The 16,189-nt window shown below is 42.7% G+C and overlaps 1 protein-coding gene across 1 annotated transcript in view; it reads right to left on the bottom strand.

The window, feature by feature from the left end:
- The window catches only part of LOC120986918 (netrin-1-like), a 147,593-nt gene that overhangs the window by 24,691 nt on the left and 106,713 nt on the right, over positions 1 to 16,189 (bottom strand). Inside the window, exons 4-5 of the mRNA XM_040415598.1 lie at positions 10,668 to 10,856; positions 8,729 to 8,878 (exon numbers count right to left, since the gene is read on the bottom strand). Of these exons, the coding sequence (XP_040271532.1) occupies positions 8,729 to 8,878; positions 10,668 to 10,856 (339 nt within the window). The remainder of the gene's footprint in view (positions 1 to 8,728; positions 8,879 to 10,667; positions 10,857 to 16,189) is intronic.

Here is a 16,189-nt window from a genome sequence, read left to right as displayed (position 1 = left end):
TGACGTGCAGATAGTACTTGATGATGATGATGTAGCTGATCGCACTTGGGAGCCGAGTGACAAAGAGGTGTCATCATCATCCGAAGAAGAGGGTGGCAGCTTGCCCGTGAGCCAGCGGTGGAGCCAGCAAGTCGGTAGCATGGCCAGGAGTCAGCAGGGTGGCAGCAGTGGGAGGTTGGGAGCCAAACGTGCCCGGAGTAGACCACCCGCTTCACCGGAGCCTACCTCCCCGGGAAGTAGCGGTGCATGGGTTCACGGAGGCAACGGTGGTAGCAGTCAATCAGTGCGGAGTGTTGGCAGTAAAATCACCTACTCTGTGGTGAGGCAGTTTTTTGTTAAGCCACCGGAGGAGGTGAACATGGCTATTTGCAGAATCTGTGGGCAGAAGGTGAAGCGTGGCCAGGGTGTCAATGTTGGCACCACGGCCCTGCATCAACATATGCAGCATCACCATAAAGTAGCCTGGGAGAACCGTGGCTCCCATGTGGTGGTCCAGCCTGCCGGAGCAACTGCTGCATCACCCAGTGGCACGCAAGCAGTTTCAGGCAGTCAAGGCTCCACCACCTCAGCCAAAGGGAGCTGTCTGTCCTTTCCATCATATGCTGGTCCTTATGCTCCTGCTCTCCTACTCCTTGTCAGTCATTCCATCAGCAATCGATCACAAAGCGATTGCCAAGAGACAATAGTATGCGTGCACTCATCCAGCTCCACAGAAGCTGAATGTGCTCCTGTTCAAGTTTCTGGAGCTGCAGTACCTCCCTTTCCAAGCGGTGTACTCCACCTTTCAGAGAACTGATGGCTTGTTCCGAGCCGAGGTGGAGAGTCCCAAGCCAACATTTCTTTGCCAAAAAGGCAATACCAGCCCTGCACACACATGTAGAACGACGATAGTGGCGAAAAAAGATAGGAAGGCGCTCATAGGGTAATAGGTTCAATTAAAGATATGAAATCAAAACATCGAAAATTATGCTCACCTTCTGGTGTTGTGCATACGTAGGCACAACACTCGTGAGAACAAGGGGTCGGTGCAGCCGGTATCTTCTCAGTCCTCGTCGGTGGAGTAGCCTAAGCTCCAGAGGAGTGATATATATTGCAAACAGAAAAAGATTGATGGTGCACTGGTGTGGTGCACCAATTGATACCTTCCGGCGCAAAAACACGACCTCGGTGGATAGATAAGGGGGTCTTTTATTGATGATAGACAACGCGTTTCGGAGTTGGTACACTCCTTTTTCAAGTCTGTCGGGTCCGTGCTGGGGCTTGGAGCGCGGCCTGTTGGAGCACACACATGTAGAACAGAAGGTGGGCCAGTCCTTGAGCCTGTCGGTGTCTGCCAAAGTGCACAGCAGCGCCGAAGTGTGGAGCTGTAACTAAGGTCAGGGACAATGCATGTCCTTTACGGTCAACTGGGTGAATGTGGTTCCTGCATAGCTACACCAGCAACTTGGCCAGGTGATGCCGCTTCTGCCTCCACGTTCTCACGCCGTTGGTCCTGCGAAAATGTCTGCCTCTGCCTCCTCATCCTCCATCGTGTCCTCAGCCTCCACTGCAGGGACAATTCACAGTGCCCCTCCAGCATACAACATGTGGTGCAGGACACAGAAGTGTCACGCTGTTCTGCACCACGTTTGCCTGGGAGAATGGAGTAACACAGGGGAGGAAGTGCTCAGTGTCTTTCATCAAGAAATCGATTTCTGGCTTTCCCCACGACAACTGAAAATCGGAGCCATGGTGACCGACATCGGGAAGAACATGGTGTCGGCGCTGTGTCAAGGAGGCACACATGTTCAATCTGGTTGTCAAGCAGTTCCTAAAGTCTTCGACCCATCTGCAAGACATCCTAAAAATGGCCAGGAAACTATGCATGCACTTCAGCCACTCGTACTCCGCAAAGCACACCCTCCTTGAGCTGCAGCGGCAGAACGGCATCCCCCAACATAGGCTGATATGCGATGTTTCCACCCATTGGAATTCCACCCTCCATATGTTGGACCGACAATATAAACAGAGAAAGGCCATAAATGATTTCTTGATGATCCAAGCAGACAGGTGTACTCCCCTGTGTAACTTCGATGTCAGTCATGCGTGACACCTGCTGTTTGCTCAGGCCCTTTGAGGAGGGCACATTATTTGTCATTCGCCAGGACTACGGGATGAACAACGTCATTTAACTGCTTCATGTCCTGGAACAGATGCTGGAAAATCTGGCTGGCCAGGGGACTGGAGAAGTGGCACCTAGATCTCACAGCCACATGAGCCCTGTGGGGGCTGAACTGGAGGAGGAGGACATTGGAGCTCAAGCAATGTGTAGCAAAATGGGTGGTTTTTGTTCACAATTGACAGGAGAGGAAAAGCAGGAGCAGACAGAGGAGCTACAGGGCGATAAAGAAGATAAGGCAGAGACACCGTGGCAGTATGCAGTGGAGATGGAGGCAAGGAGTCCCTCTGAGTCACTTGCACAAATGGCCCGATGCATTCTCATTTGCTTGCGTAGTTATAGCCGAATTGTCACCATTCGGCAGAGGGATGACTTCTGGCTCTCCATCTTGTTGGACCCTTGCTACCAGTCCAAAATGGGGGCCTTTTTTACACCCGCTGAGAGGGAGGACAAACTGAAGGATTATAGAGACATCCTATGTAGTCAGTTGGCTGCTGCCTATCTGTGCCATCGTCCATCCTCTCGCAGGTCTGACCGGGGAGGCCCTCTGCACTCACGATCCACTGCCATGGCTGCTGGGGAGGGGTGGGGTGGCAGGAGCAGTACCAGCTCCATCAGCAGATGCCTGAGTCTTTAGTCGCTGATGAGCAGATTTCTTCACCAGCATAGTGAAGAAACTACTCACTAGCAGCTAGATGTATAGCAGAGCCTGAACCAGCAGGTGGTTGCATACTTGGAGTGCACCCTGCCAGCTGTCATTGAAGATCCGCTGGACTACTGGGAAGCCAAACTGGATTTGTGGCTGCAACTGGCAGAGTTTGCCCTGGAAAAGCTATCCTGCCTGGTCAATAGTGTAGCATCAGAGTGGGTCTTTAGTGCGTCGGGGGCCATAGTTACCCCAAGAAGAACTCGCCTGTCCATCCAAAATGTGGAGAGACTGACCTTTGTCAAGAAGAATCAAGCATGGATCAGCCAGGATTTCCACCCACCAATGCCTGATGCATCAGACTAGATCATCCATGGCTCCACACCAACACTTTGACAAAAAAGACCTGTTTCTTCTGGCTACCTGCCTCAGCTACTATTCTGATGCTGCCACCCGCCTGATGCCACACATCTGATGCCAAATGATCCTTCTTTCACCCACCATCTTCAGCTGGTACTGGTATTGCCACCCACCTACACACTATGTCATCTTGCCACTCTGTGGTCTCCTAATGCTGATGCCGCCTCCACACTATGTCACCTTGCCACTCTGGGGCCTCCTGATGCTGCTGCCACCTCCACACTCTATCACTGTGTCACTCTGTGGTCTCTTCATGCTGCTGCCACCTCCACACTATGTCACCTTGCCACTCTGTGGTCTCCTCATGCGGATGTTACCTCCACACTATCTCATCTTGCCACTCTTTGGTCTCCTCATGCTGCTGCCACATCCACACTATGTCACCTTGCCACTCTGTGGCATCCTCATGCTGCTGCCACCTCAACACTCTGTCATTGTGCCACTCTGTGGCCTCCTAATGCTGACACCACCTCCACACTCTGTCATTGTGCCACTAGGTTGCCTCCTGATGCTGCCACCACCTCCAGACTCTGTCATTGGGCCACTGTGATCTCCTCATGCTGCTTCCACCTCACCACTATGTCATTAGGCCACTCTGTGGACTTCTCCTGCTGTTCCCACACTCCCCACTTCATGACTGATCCACAATTTAGCCTTTTTGGCTTGTCTGACATCATTATTTATTTGACCCTTCTTCTGATCTGTCAGAAGGAAAGAAAAAGGAGACTCACAATGGATTCTCTCTTTGTAGTAGCTGTAAGGCCTGTATGGTCCCATCAGAATTGGCTTATGATTTGTTAGCCAAAATCACAAGTGGGTACAAAAGACAGAAGACATGCAAATATTCCATTCACGTGTATCTCTGTTTTAGATCCACTCCTGTTTTTTTGGGGCATTAGAAATACTGATGGATTACTGACCAAATGCTGACAGTGTGAAGGCGGCTGCTCAACAAACAGGATCCGTTTTTGTAGATTTTTGTTCTGACGGATCAGAGGAAGGGCAAAATAATCAGTGACGTCAACACAAACTTGCTGCTGACACCCTCTCCACTCTGTTGGGGGGCTCTACTTGTATAAGCGTTTAATAGAACAGGTTCTGTGGACATCTATGTGGAATCAGCTGACGACAGTGTAAAAGGAGTGCGCTTCTTCTTGGCACTAACATCGACCTGTAAGTGTGAGTTCATACTTGAGTTATGTGGTCCGTTTTGGCCCGTGACTGCCCAAATAAGTATGCAGTGATTCTAAGAGCGACGCCTGTCATCTGCATGTCATACGAACTCACAGTATTATTTCACTACCAAAGCAGACTCCCTATGCGTGTTACTGCAAGGCACAGTGTTCTACACCACTATAAAAGCTCTCTGCAGCCAGGAAATAGCAGTTTGGACACACCTTCTCATTCAAAGAGTTTTCTTTATTTTCATGACTATGAAGGCATCAAATCTATGAATTAACACATGTGGAATTATATACATAACAAACAAGTGTGAAACAACTGAAAATATGTCATATTCTAGGTTCTTCAAAGTAGCCACCTTTTGCTTTGATTACTGCTTTGCACACTCTTGGTATTCTCTTGATGAGCTTCAAGAGGTAGTCACCTGAAATGGTCTTCCAACAGTCTTGAAGGAGTTCCCAGAGATGCTTAGCACTTGTTGGCCCTTTTGCCTTCACTCTGCGGTCCAGCTCACCCCAAACCATCTCGATTGGGTTCAGGTCCGGTGACTGTGGAGGCCGGGTCATCTGGCGCAGCAACCCATCACTCTCCTTCATGGTCAAATAGCCCTTACTTTCAAAGTTTTCCCAATTTTTCGGCTGACTGACTGACCTTAATTTTTTAAAGTAATGATGGCCATTCGTTGTTCTTTACTTAGCTGCTTTTTTCTTGCCATAATACAAATTCTAACAGTCTATTCAGTAGGACTATCAGCTGTGTATCCACCTGACTTCTCCTCAACGCAACTGATGGTCCCAACCCCATTTATAAGGCAAGAAATCCCACTTATTAAACCTGACAGGGCACACCTGTGAAGTGAAAACCATTTCAGAGGACTACCTCTTGAAGCTCATCAAGAGAATGCCAAGAGTGTGCAAAGCAGTAATCAAAGCAAAAGGTGGCTACTTTGAAGAACCTAGAATATTACATATTTTCAGTTGTTTCACACTTGTTTGTTATGTATATAATTCCACATGTGTTAATTCATAGTTTTGATGCCTTCAGTGTGAAGTCATGAAAATAAAGAAAACTCTTTGAATGAGAAGGTGTGTCCAAACTTTTAGTATGTACTGTATATCCGGATCGAACCAAATAAAAAATAAAAAAAACGGTGAATAACATTTTTAAAAAATTCGCTCATCTCTAATTGAGATCTTGGAAATTTGGAAGACAATACCTTGAACTCTCTATTATGTTCCTCAGACCATTATGATTGTTGCAGGGTGCATTATTTGGCTAAAAAAGGTCACGGTTGCTGTGAAGGGGTGTACTTGGTCTGCAGCAAGGGTTAGGTAGCTGATATGTGTCAAAGTAACACCAACATGAATCTCAGAGCCCAAGGTATACAAGCCAAATATTGGGCAGTGCATTGTACTGCCATCTATGGCTTGCCTTTTTCCTATGGTGCACCCTGACACCAACTCTTCTGCTGGCCAAGCAATGTGTCCACATAATGTAAATGAAAACATGATTTTAAGGTTTCCTCTGTAAGATATTTCCTCGGTGAACAGGTGCACTTGTCAAATTCAATCAGAGCATTACACGTCCTACTTCCAACACATCAACTTATAGAGCTGACTGCTCACTTGCTGTCTACTATATACCACTTCTTAACAAGTGCCATTATCAATAGTATTCACTTTACCCTTTGGGGGTTTTAATATTATGGTAGGTAATGCTCCTTTCAAAAATATTTTTAACCTGGAAGACAGGCTGTACAAAACTAAAAAGAACTCCTTAGCCGGTATTGCAAAAGGGTGCTGGGTAAAAGTAAGCAGACGAGTTGTAGAGGTTTGTCCTCATTAAAAAAAGATGAGGATTATGGAGTAACTGGGAGTGGAGGATAATGTGAGAGTTCATGGAGTATGTAGGGCAGGTGCATACACCTGATTTCATGCTGCAGTGAGAAAGGTACATTCATTAGTGCTCCCTGGGCACACCAAGCAGAATTGCCCATGGCACTGCCAACCAAACAGTCTAGGCCCACACCAGTTAAGAAATTGTTATAAAAACCATGAAGTATGTAGAGTTGAACCAGTCTTTTTTTTTTTTACTTTTTTTTATTTCTATGCCACTGGCAGGTGATTTGTATACTTTTAATGTTCTGCTATTCCTGAGTTTTTCAAATATGCTAAATGTGTGTTTCAAGGTCCAAGTTTACACCATATGTGAAACAGTGACTGAAACACTCATTTTAGGACTTATACAGAGCTGACCCAGTAAGATTGTAAGCTGGGTAACTCCTAGCCGTTAGGGGACGCAGAACACTTTTGTTATTTTTATTACTACCAGGGCATGGAAAATCTGATATTTGGCAACAGTTAGAATATAATGTCAAGACACTTTGGGGGTCATTTACTATCTAAAAATATGCCTATATTAGTCGTATCTTTGGCACAGATTTTGATACAAAGGTTATTTGTGCCGCAGTCTGCGACTCTTCCATGCTCCTGCCAGGTCTAAAAAAGTGGGCATGGTGTGGGCGGGGAAGGGGTCAGGCCAGCAAGCCCCACTCATTGATAATTTTTTACACCTGTTTTAGGCGTACAAAATGTTCTAAATGTAAGCCTGTAAGGAAGCTGGCTGACATTTAGACTGGCACTGGATACGCCAAAGTTATGTAAAGGCTGGCGCTTACCAACTGGTTACTGGCTACTGTGCTGATCCAACTGGCACTACAGGTATTGAATATGTCATCCATATTGGAATTATGTATCATTTTCTGTTGAATGTGGACTAGAAGCAGTTGACGGATAAGTGATATGAGTGTTGTATAACTTAAAGGTGTTGTCTGGCTTTGGAGATGACAACCCCTGGGGTCCTAACCAACTGCCACGTTCTTGGATGCTTCTGGTCCACGAAGGACCAAGAAAAGGCTTAGTGCTATAACCACTGCAGTCAGTCACAGGCTTCAGTGGTCACAGTAGCTTGAATGGTACACCACTGCTTTGAAGTAGCTTTCAAGTTGCTGTGATTGGCCACAGCAGTGATGGGACCAAGCTGCTTTTTCATCTTACATGGACCAGAAGCGGACATAGGACAGCAGAAGACCCACGGATAGGTAAATGGGTGTTTTTATTTTTAGAGGGACAGGTTCCATCCCTGCACTAATAATTCAGGGCTCTCCTCACAATGTTTTTCTAAGTATTTTACAACAGAAGGCCATAAACAATATGCAACCACCAATATCTGGTTCTGGTAGCTGTATCGCTGAAGGTCTATGCAGGCCCCAGTGGTGAAAGAGTAAAATAAAATGCATGGAAAAAGCAACACATTTAGAAGCTATTGGCTTCTGTAGCAGATTCTGTCAAAAACAGTGGACAAAAACGTACTGCTTGAGGTCTGTTTATCACCATTTTGCGTTAGTTATGCGCTAGATCTGGCACTTCCATTATTTTGTTGTTTGGCTCCTATAACGGAGCAGAATACTTAAAAATAAGCCCTACGTTTTCTTTTTTTAATGAGCTTGCTAGGATTTTTCCTCACTGTTTCTGACAGTTACTGTAGCATTTATTATTCTTAAAGTAACAGTTTGTCTACCGTTGCCAACAAGATGGTGAGAGTGAAAAGATGCTTCAGCCCTTTATGGACATTTTAAGCATGGCCATGTTTAAAATGCCTTTGTCTTATGACAAGGACACCTTAAAGGGAATATTGCAGAACTTTTGATCATGCTAAACTGCTGACAGCATTATTTAGGGCTAGGGAGAGCGGTACCTTTTTAGTTTTTTTTACTCATCAGGAGTATGAATGTGTAGTTTTATTTTTCCAGATTCGGTTCTTGGAAGTGGCAAAGCGGCAAAGCTTCACTATGAAATCCCATTGAGCTGCTTCACAACCTCTCCCTCTGCCTTGACTGACAGCTGTAGCATCCAACCAGGATCATAGTACATCTGTCACTCAGAGCTGAAAGGAGAAGTGGTGAAGCAGCTCAATGCAGAGAGCAGAGAGCACTTCATAGTGAAGCATCACACTGGGCACTCGCAAGAGGAGGATCTGGACAAATAAAAGTTCATATTCTCACTACTCCTGATGAGAAAAAAATCCACAAAAGGTATGCTTGTACTGCTCCCCAAGACCCCTACCTAGTGCTTTCAACAATTAAATCTGATGACAGACTCCCTTTAAGAAGAAAATTTCCTGCAGATAAAAAACATCTATCATCTGCGTGGGTTTTGTTGGCTAAAGCTTGCTCGCAGTTTGAGAGATATTGATATATGCAGAAATCTAATGTGTCACTTTAATAGATGACCCATGAGTAAAAGCACAAGAACCTTACTTACGGACACAAGGCATATGTGCAGAACGACTTTGCTGATATCCTTGAGCACAACGATTGCAAGTTAGACCAGTAACTCCAGTTTTGCATTGACATTGGCCCGTTGTCTGGTTGCACATGGCGTTGATTGCTCCAATGGGGTGACACTGGCACGCTGAAAATAAAATTATTTAATAATCATATTAAATAGGGATGACTGAATTAATTCTAACAAATCAATTTGTTTCATTAGTAAGAGTTCTTCATCTGTAAGGGGCTGTCCCCACAGGTGAAGAATCTCCCACCTGCTTGTTGATTGACAGGGCCGGCCCGACAATCTTGCCCTTGCGTTGAGTAGTGGCACAAGCGAAGAGGCTCTGCTTGTGCTACTGGAGCAGCAATTGTCTATGTGCCACTACACTTCCGAGTAGTGGTGCATGAACAGTCATTGCTCTTGAAGAGGAAGCAGAACATCTGTGCTTGTGCCACTGTTCGGAGCAGCAGTAAGATTGTTGTGCCAGGCGAGATGTCTGACCTAGTCCATCAACAGGCTGTTGGGCGCTTCTTCTGTGGGTACAGCTACTCGTAGATGAAGAACTCTTGCTAATGAGACAAATCGATTCATTAAAATCAATTCACTCAACCCTAATTATAACCTCATAACCACTAAAAGACAGCATAAAACCTTCTGTCCCTTATAGCTTAGATCTTGAAATTAGTTAGATACAGCTCTCCTGCTCACTGTGTCTGACAATGGCTATTTATTAGGTTTGCGGGACACGCTGTCATTTTAAATTACACCATTTTGGGGTACACATAACTTAGTGTTAACTTTTATTAACTCTTTCTGGGGATGTGAAAAACAGCAATACCACCACTGAGTTTTTATGTTGTAAATTTTGTGACATTCATTTGCAGGATAATTAACATAATAACGCTACTCTCTGGGCTAGTACAATTAAAGTCATACCAAATATATATAGTTTTTGTTAAGTTTTACTACTTTCGCACAATAAAAAAAAGGAAAATGTTTCTGCATCGCAACATCCTATTTTTTTTATTTTTCACTTTACAGAGCTGTGCAGAGGAATAGATAACTGTTTTTGATAGCTTTTTATTTAGGTTTTATTGGTGGCAAATATATATATAAAAAAAAATACAGCAATTCTGATATATATTTTTTTTACCTCATTTCCCATAAAGGATAAATGAAGTGATAATTGAATAGTGTTAGAGTTATTACAGATGTGGTGATACCAGTTATGTGGAGGGGTTTTTATTTTTCCATATTTTACATTGGAAATAATTTTTTCAATGGAAAAGGTGTATTTTTTTAATTTGTAGAGTTTTTTAAATAAAACCTTTTTATAAAGACACTAAATTAATCAGCAGATAAATCTGCCAGCTTTCTACCTGGCCTTGTCGTCTTAGCTGCAGTAATGGCGTGTACACCCATGTGACCATTTCAGCCACTTGCTGGCTGTAGTCATATAAGTCATAAAGCCTGCAAGGATGGCGAGAGACAGTTATGCAAATCACTGGCTGCTGTGGTCACACTCATGTATTGTCCCCAGGAATTACAGGAGCTGTACATATCTATGGCTATCACACATGAATTGCGTTTTCAATTTTTTTAAAATTTTGGACAACACCTAGAAACAGCTGATCGGGGGGGCGGGGGGGTTGCTGGATATCAGACCATGACCTGAAGATAGGCGATCAATATCTGTAGCCCGGAGAACCCTTTCAAAATGAATAAATCCACCTATGTCTTACTAGGTCCATGGGAGAACACCACTTGTAAGATCAAAGGATTTTTATTCACTCAAATTTCGACCCCGTCTTTTGGTACCAGCAGAGAGGGGACTGCAACGACTAAAGAACTTTTTCCTGTATCTCACCTGACAACTCATTTAAAGATACATGTAACAGTTATGATGAAAAATAATGCTATGGGTACTTACGCTTGCAGGCTTTTCGACTTGATATAGGTTTGCTCAAATCACGTTTGTAACCCTGTTTACAGTAGTGACAATGGCGCCCAGCGGTGTTGTGACGACAGTTCAAACATACACCTCCACTTTTTCTACCTGATAACTTGTACAATTCCATGTTAAATCTGCAGCGATTAGAATGCTGATTGCAATCACAAGCTGAAAGAGAAGATACATTATCAGTTCACAAAATATACTATATGATATTTCCTTCATGATATACTTTATAACAGAGGTCAGCAGACCCTGGCATTCCAGCTGTCGTAAAAGCACAACTCCCAGCATGCTCTATCCTCTCATGTGAGAGTTCCAAAAACAGCCAAGCAAGTGTGCATGCTGCGAGTTGTAGTTTCACAACAGCTGGGGTGCTGAGGCTGCTGATAAATATAGTGGCATTTGGAAATGTGTGAACCCTTCAGAATTTTTTTTATTTCTGCATAAATTTGACCTAAAACTGCATTAGATTTTCCCAAGAGTCCTCAAAGTAGATAAAGATTACCAAATCAAATAAATGAGTCAAAAATATTAGACTTGGTGACTTGCTGATATATTTATTAAATAAAATTATCCAATATCACATATCTGTGAGTGAAAAAAGTTTGTGACCCTTTGTTTTCAGTATCTTTACCCCCCACCCCCTTGTGTAGCAATTACTGCAACTAAATGTTTCCAGTAATTGTTGTTGATTAGTCCTGTACATCGGTTTGGAGGAATTAAATTCCATTATATTCATGGGTTTCCTCCCATGAACTGCTTGCTTCGGGTCCTTCCACAACATTTCTATTGATTAAGGTCAGGAATTTAACTTGGACGTGCAAAAAAAATATTTGATTCTTCTTTAACAATTCTTTGGTAGAACAACTTGCGTGCTTAGGCAGATGTCCTGACATTTTCCTTTAGAATTTGCTGCTAAAATTCTGAATTCATTGTTCTATTAATGATGGCTAGCCATCCTCGTCCAGATGCAAAACAGGCCCAAACCATGATTCTGCCACCACCATGTTTCACAAATGGGATGAGGTGTTTATGCTGGAATGCAGTGTTTTCCTTTCTCCAAACATAAGGCTTCTAATTTAAACCATAAAGTTCTATTTTGTCTAATCCATCCACAATATATTGTTCCAATAGCCTTCTGGCTTAGGCTACTTTCACACTAGCGTTAATATTTTCCGGTATTGAGATCCGTCATAGGGTCTCAATACCGGGGAAAAAAACACTTCCGTTTTGTCCCCATTCATTTTCAATGGGGACAAAACATAACTGAACAGAATGGAATGCTCCAAAATGCATTCCTTTCCATTCTCATACCGGAGAGCAAACCGCAGCATGCTGCGGTTTACTTTCTGTCCTGGGATGCGGAGCAAAATGGATCCGTCATGACCCACAATGCAAGTCAATGGGGACAGATCTGTTTTCTCTGACACAATCTGACACAATAGAAAACGGATCCGTCCCCCATTGACTTTTAATTGTGTTCATGATGGATCTGTCTTGGCAATGTTAAAGATAATTCAACAGGATCCATTCATAACAGATGCAGATGGTTGTTTTATTAGTAACGGAAGCGTTTTTGCTGAATCCTGCCGGATCCAGTGAAAATGCTACTGAGAAAGTAGTCTTATGCAGGTGATCTTTATCATACTGTAGATACGCAGCAATGTTCTTTTTAAAGAGCAGAGGCTTTCTCCTTGCAATCCTGCCATGCACACCAATGTTGTTCAGTGTCCTCCTGATAGTGGTCTCATGAACATTAACATTAGAAAAGCCTTTAGTTGTTTAGAGGTTACCTTTGGTTCATTTGTGACCTCATGGACTATTACACACATTGACGTGATATTTGTTGGTAGACGACTCCTGGGGAGGGTAATAATGGTCTTGAATTTCCTCCATTTGTGCACAATCTTTGTGTGAATTGTTGGAGTCCAAATTCTTTACAGATGGTTTTATAACCTGTTTCACCCTGATGAGCATCAACAATTCTTCTCCTGAGGTCCTCAGAAAACTCCTTTGTTCATGCCATGATATACTTCCACAAACATGTTGTGAAGATTATACTTTGATAGATCTCTGTTCTTTAAATAAAACAGGTCGCTCACTCACATCTGACTGTCATCCCATTTATTGAAACACCTTACTAATTTTAGCTACAAATTATCTGCAAAGTGTAAAGATTCAAATACTTTTGCCACTCACAGAGATGCAATATTGGATCATTATCGTCAGTCTAATATTTTTGTCTTATTTATTTTATTTGGTTATCTTTATCTGCTTTCAGAACTTGTGTTTAACATTAATGGTTTTGGTCAAATGTATAGAAAATTCTGAATGCAGTATATATATATATATATATATATATATATACACAGTGGATATAAAAAGTTTATACACCCCTGTTAAAATGTCAGGTTTCTGTGATGCAAAAAAAATTAAACAAAGATAAATCATTTCAGAACTTTTTCCACCTTTAATGTGACCTATAAACTGTACCACTCAATTGAAAAACAAACTGAAATCTTTTAGGTGGAGGGAAGAAAACAAAAAAAACTAAAATGATGTGGTTGCATAAATGTGCACACCCTCTTATAACTGGGGATGTAGCTGTGTTCGGAATTAAGCAATTACATTCAAAATCATGTTAAATAGGAGTCAGCATACACCTGCCATCATTTAAAGTGCCTCTGATTAACCCCAAATAAAGTTCAGCTGCTCTAGTTGGTCTTTCCTGAAATTTTCTTAGTCACATCCCACAGAAAAAGCCATGGTCCACAGAGAACTTCCAAAGCATCAGAGGGATCTCATTGTTAAAAGGTATCAGTCAGGAGAAGGGTACAAAAGAATTTTCAAGGCATTAGATATACCATGGAACACAGTGAAGACAGTTATCATCAAGTGGAGAAAATATGGCACAACAGTGACATTACCAAGAACTGGACGTGCCTCCAAAACTGATGAAAAGACAAGAAGAAAACTGCTCTGGGAGGCTACCAAGAGGCTACCAGCCAAAAGGAGCTGCAGAAATATCTGTCAAGTACTAGCTGTGTGGTACATGTGACAGCAATCTCCCGTATTCATATGTCTGGGCTATGGGGTAGAGTGGCAAGATGAAAGCCTTTTCTTACGAGGAAAAACATCCAAGCCAGGCTACATTTTGCAAAAACACATCTGAAGTCTTTTGGCGCAAAAACAACACTGCACATCACCAAAAGAACACCATATCTACAGTGAAGCATGGTGGTGGCAGCATCATGCTTTGGAGCTGTTTTTCTTCAGCTGGAACTGGAGCCTTAGTTAAGCTAGAGGGAATTATGAACAGTTTCAAATACCATTCAATATTGGCACAAAACCTTCAGGCTTCTGCTAGAAAGCTGAACATGAAGAGGATCTTCATCTTTCAGCATGACAACGACACAAAGCCTACATCCAAATCAACAAAGGAATGGCTTCACCAGAAGAAGATTCAAGTTTTGGAATGGCCCAGCCAGAGCTCGGACCTGAATCCGATTGAAAATCTGTGGGGTGATCTGAAGAGGGCTGTGCACAGGTGATGCCCTTGCAATCTGACAGATTTGGAGTGTTTTTGCAAAGAAGAGTGGGCAAATATCTTGCCAAGTCAAAATGTGCCATGCTGATAGACTCATACCCAAAAAGACTGAGTGCTGTAATAAAATCAAAAGGTGCTTCAACAAAGTATTAGTTTAAGGGTGTGCACACTTATGCAAACATATTATTTAATTTTTATATTTTTTCTTCACTCTACCTAAAAGATTTCAGTTTGTTTTTCAATTGAGTTGTACAGTTTATAGGTCACATTAAAGTTGGAAAAAGCTCTGAAATGATTTATCTTTGTCTCATTTTTTGATATCACAGAAAAATGACATTTTAACAGGGGTGTGTAGACTTTTTATATCCACTGTATATATATATCAAATAATTATGCACCAAAAGAAGTGGTTAGAATCAAATTAAACTTTCTATGAGCGAAAGGGTAAGTTTATTAAGTTTATTTGGGCCACTTTTATACAGGATACAAGTTGAGATACGGTTGGACACAGAGCCATGAAGGCTCCATATGGTATCCTGTGAAACATTTACCCACTCATGTTGCAGGTGGGCCTGTAGATCCTGCACACTTGTAGGTTGCCAAAGCTGGCACCCCAGCTGGTCCCATAACTGCTCGGTTGACAATAAATCTGGTGACCATCAGGCCAAGGAAGTGTTGCAGTCTTGCAGAGACATTCCTGAGAAAACCAAGCTGTGAGTGGGTGAGTGTTATCCTGCTGAAAATAGCATTTAACAAGCCCTACCATGAGAAGCAACACAAACCTATGGCCACAGGGTGCCCTGCACAGATCGCTGAGCTGCTAGTGTCCCTACTAGTGCTTACCACGAGTCCTCCATACTCAAACAGACCCATCGTCACATCCCAGATTCTCTATTAGGTTCAATGGCACTCAACTTTCTTTATGTGTGTGATTGCAGGAGATGGGCCTCAAGTCAGATATAGGTAATAAAGAAACTCCTGCAATCCACAGATGAAATCAATTAATGTGTGGCCTCCCAGTATAAAATGTATAAACATTTTTGGCTGTGGCCCCATAAACCATCACTTTCTCTGTGGTGGCTATCTCTTCTTAATAAAGTCCATCTTCTGACCTGTCTACTGTAGAGATGTCCCGAACTATTCGCCGGCGAACAGTTCCCGGCGAACATAGCTTGTTTGCGTTCGCCGCGGCGGGCGAACATATGCAATGTTCGGTCCGCCCCCTATACATCATCATTGAGCAAACTTTGACCCTGTACCTAACAGTCAGCAGACACATTCCAGCCAATCAGCATACCCTCCCTCCCAGACCCTCCCACCTCCTATCAAAAAGCAAGTACAGCATCCATCTTAGATTCATTCTGAAGCTGCAGTGTCACAAATTTGACTAAGTTGTAATCGCAATGCGATTAATACAGGTTATATTAATCGCATTGTGAATTCAACTTAGAGCTGGGTTCCTAATGGTTATATTGCTAGAATATAACGAAGATTGAGAATATAGTGCTATATTTGTTATATTCGTCAATTCTAGCAATACAACCATTAGGAACTCAGATCTAAGTTGTAATCGCAATGCGATTAATACAGGTTATATTAATCGCATTGCGAATTCAACTTAGAGCTGGGTTCATAATGGTTATATTGCTAGAATATAACGAAGATTGAGAATATAGTGCTATATTTGTTATATTCGTCAATTCTAGCAATACAACCATTAGGAACTCAGATCTAAGTTGTAATCGCAATGCGATTAATACAGGTTATATTAATCGCATTGCGAATTCAACTTAGAGCTGGGTTCATAATGATTGTATTGCTCGGATATAACGAAGTTTGAGAATATAGTGCTATATTCGTTATATTCGTCAATTCTAGCAATACAACCATTAGAAACTCAGATCTAAGTTGTAATCGCAATGCAATTAATACAGGTTATATTAATCGCATT

The sequence above is a fragment of the Bufo bufo genome, chromosome 1, assembly GCF_905171765.1.
Source record: "Bufo bufo chromosome 1, aBufBuf1.1, whole genome shotgun sequence".
In the NCBI taxonomy this organism is placed as follows: domain Eukaryota; kingdom Metazoa; phylum Chordata; class Amphibia; order Anura; family Bufonidae; genus Bufo; species Bufo bufo.
Note: the sequence above shows the minus strand (reverse complement) of the source record. Positions and strands in the feature narration are given on the sequence as shown.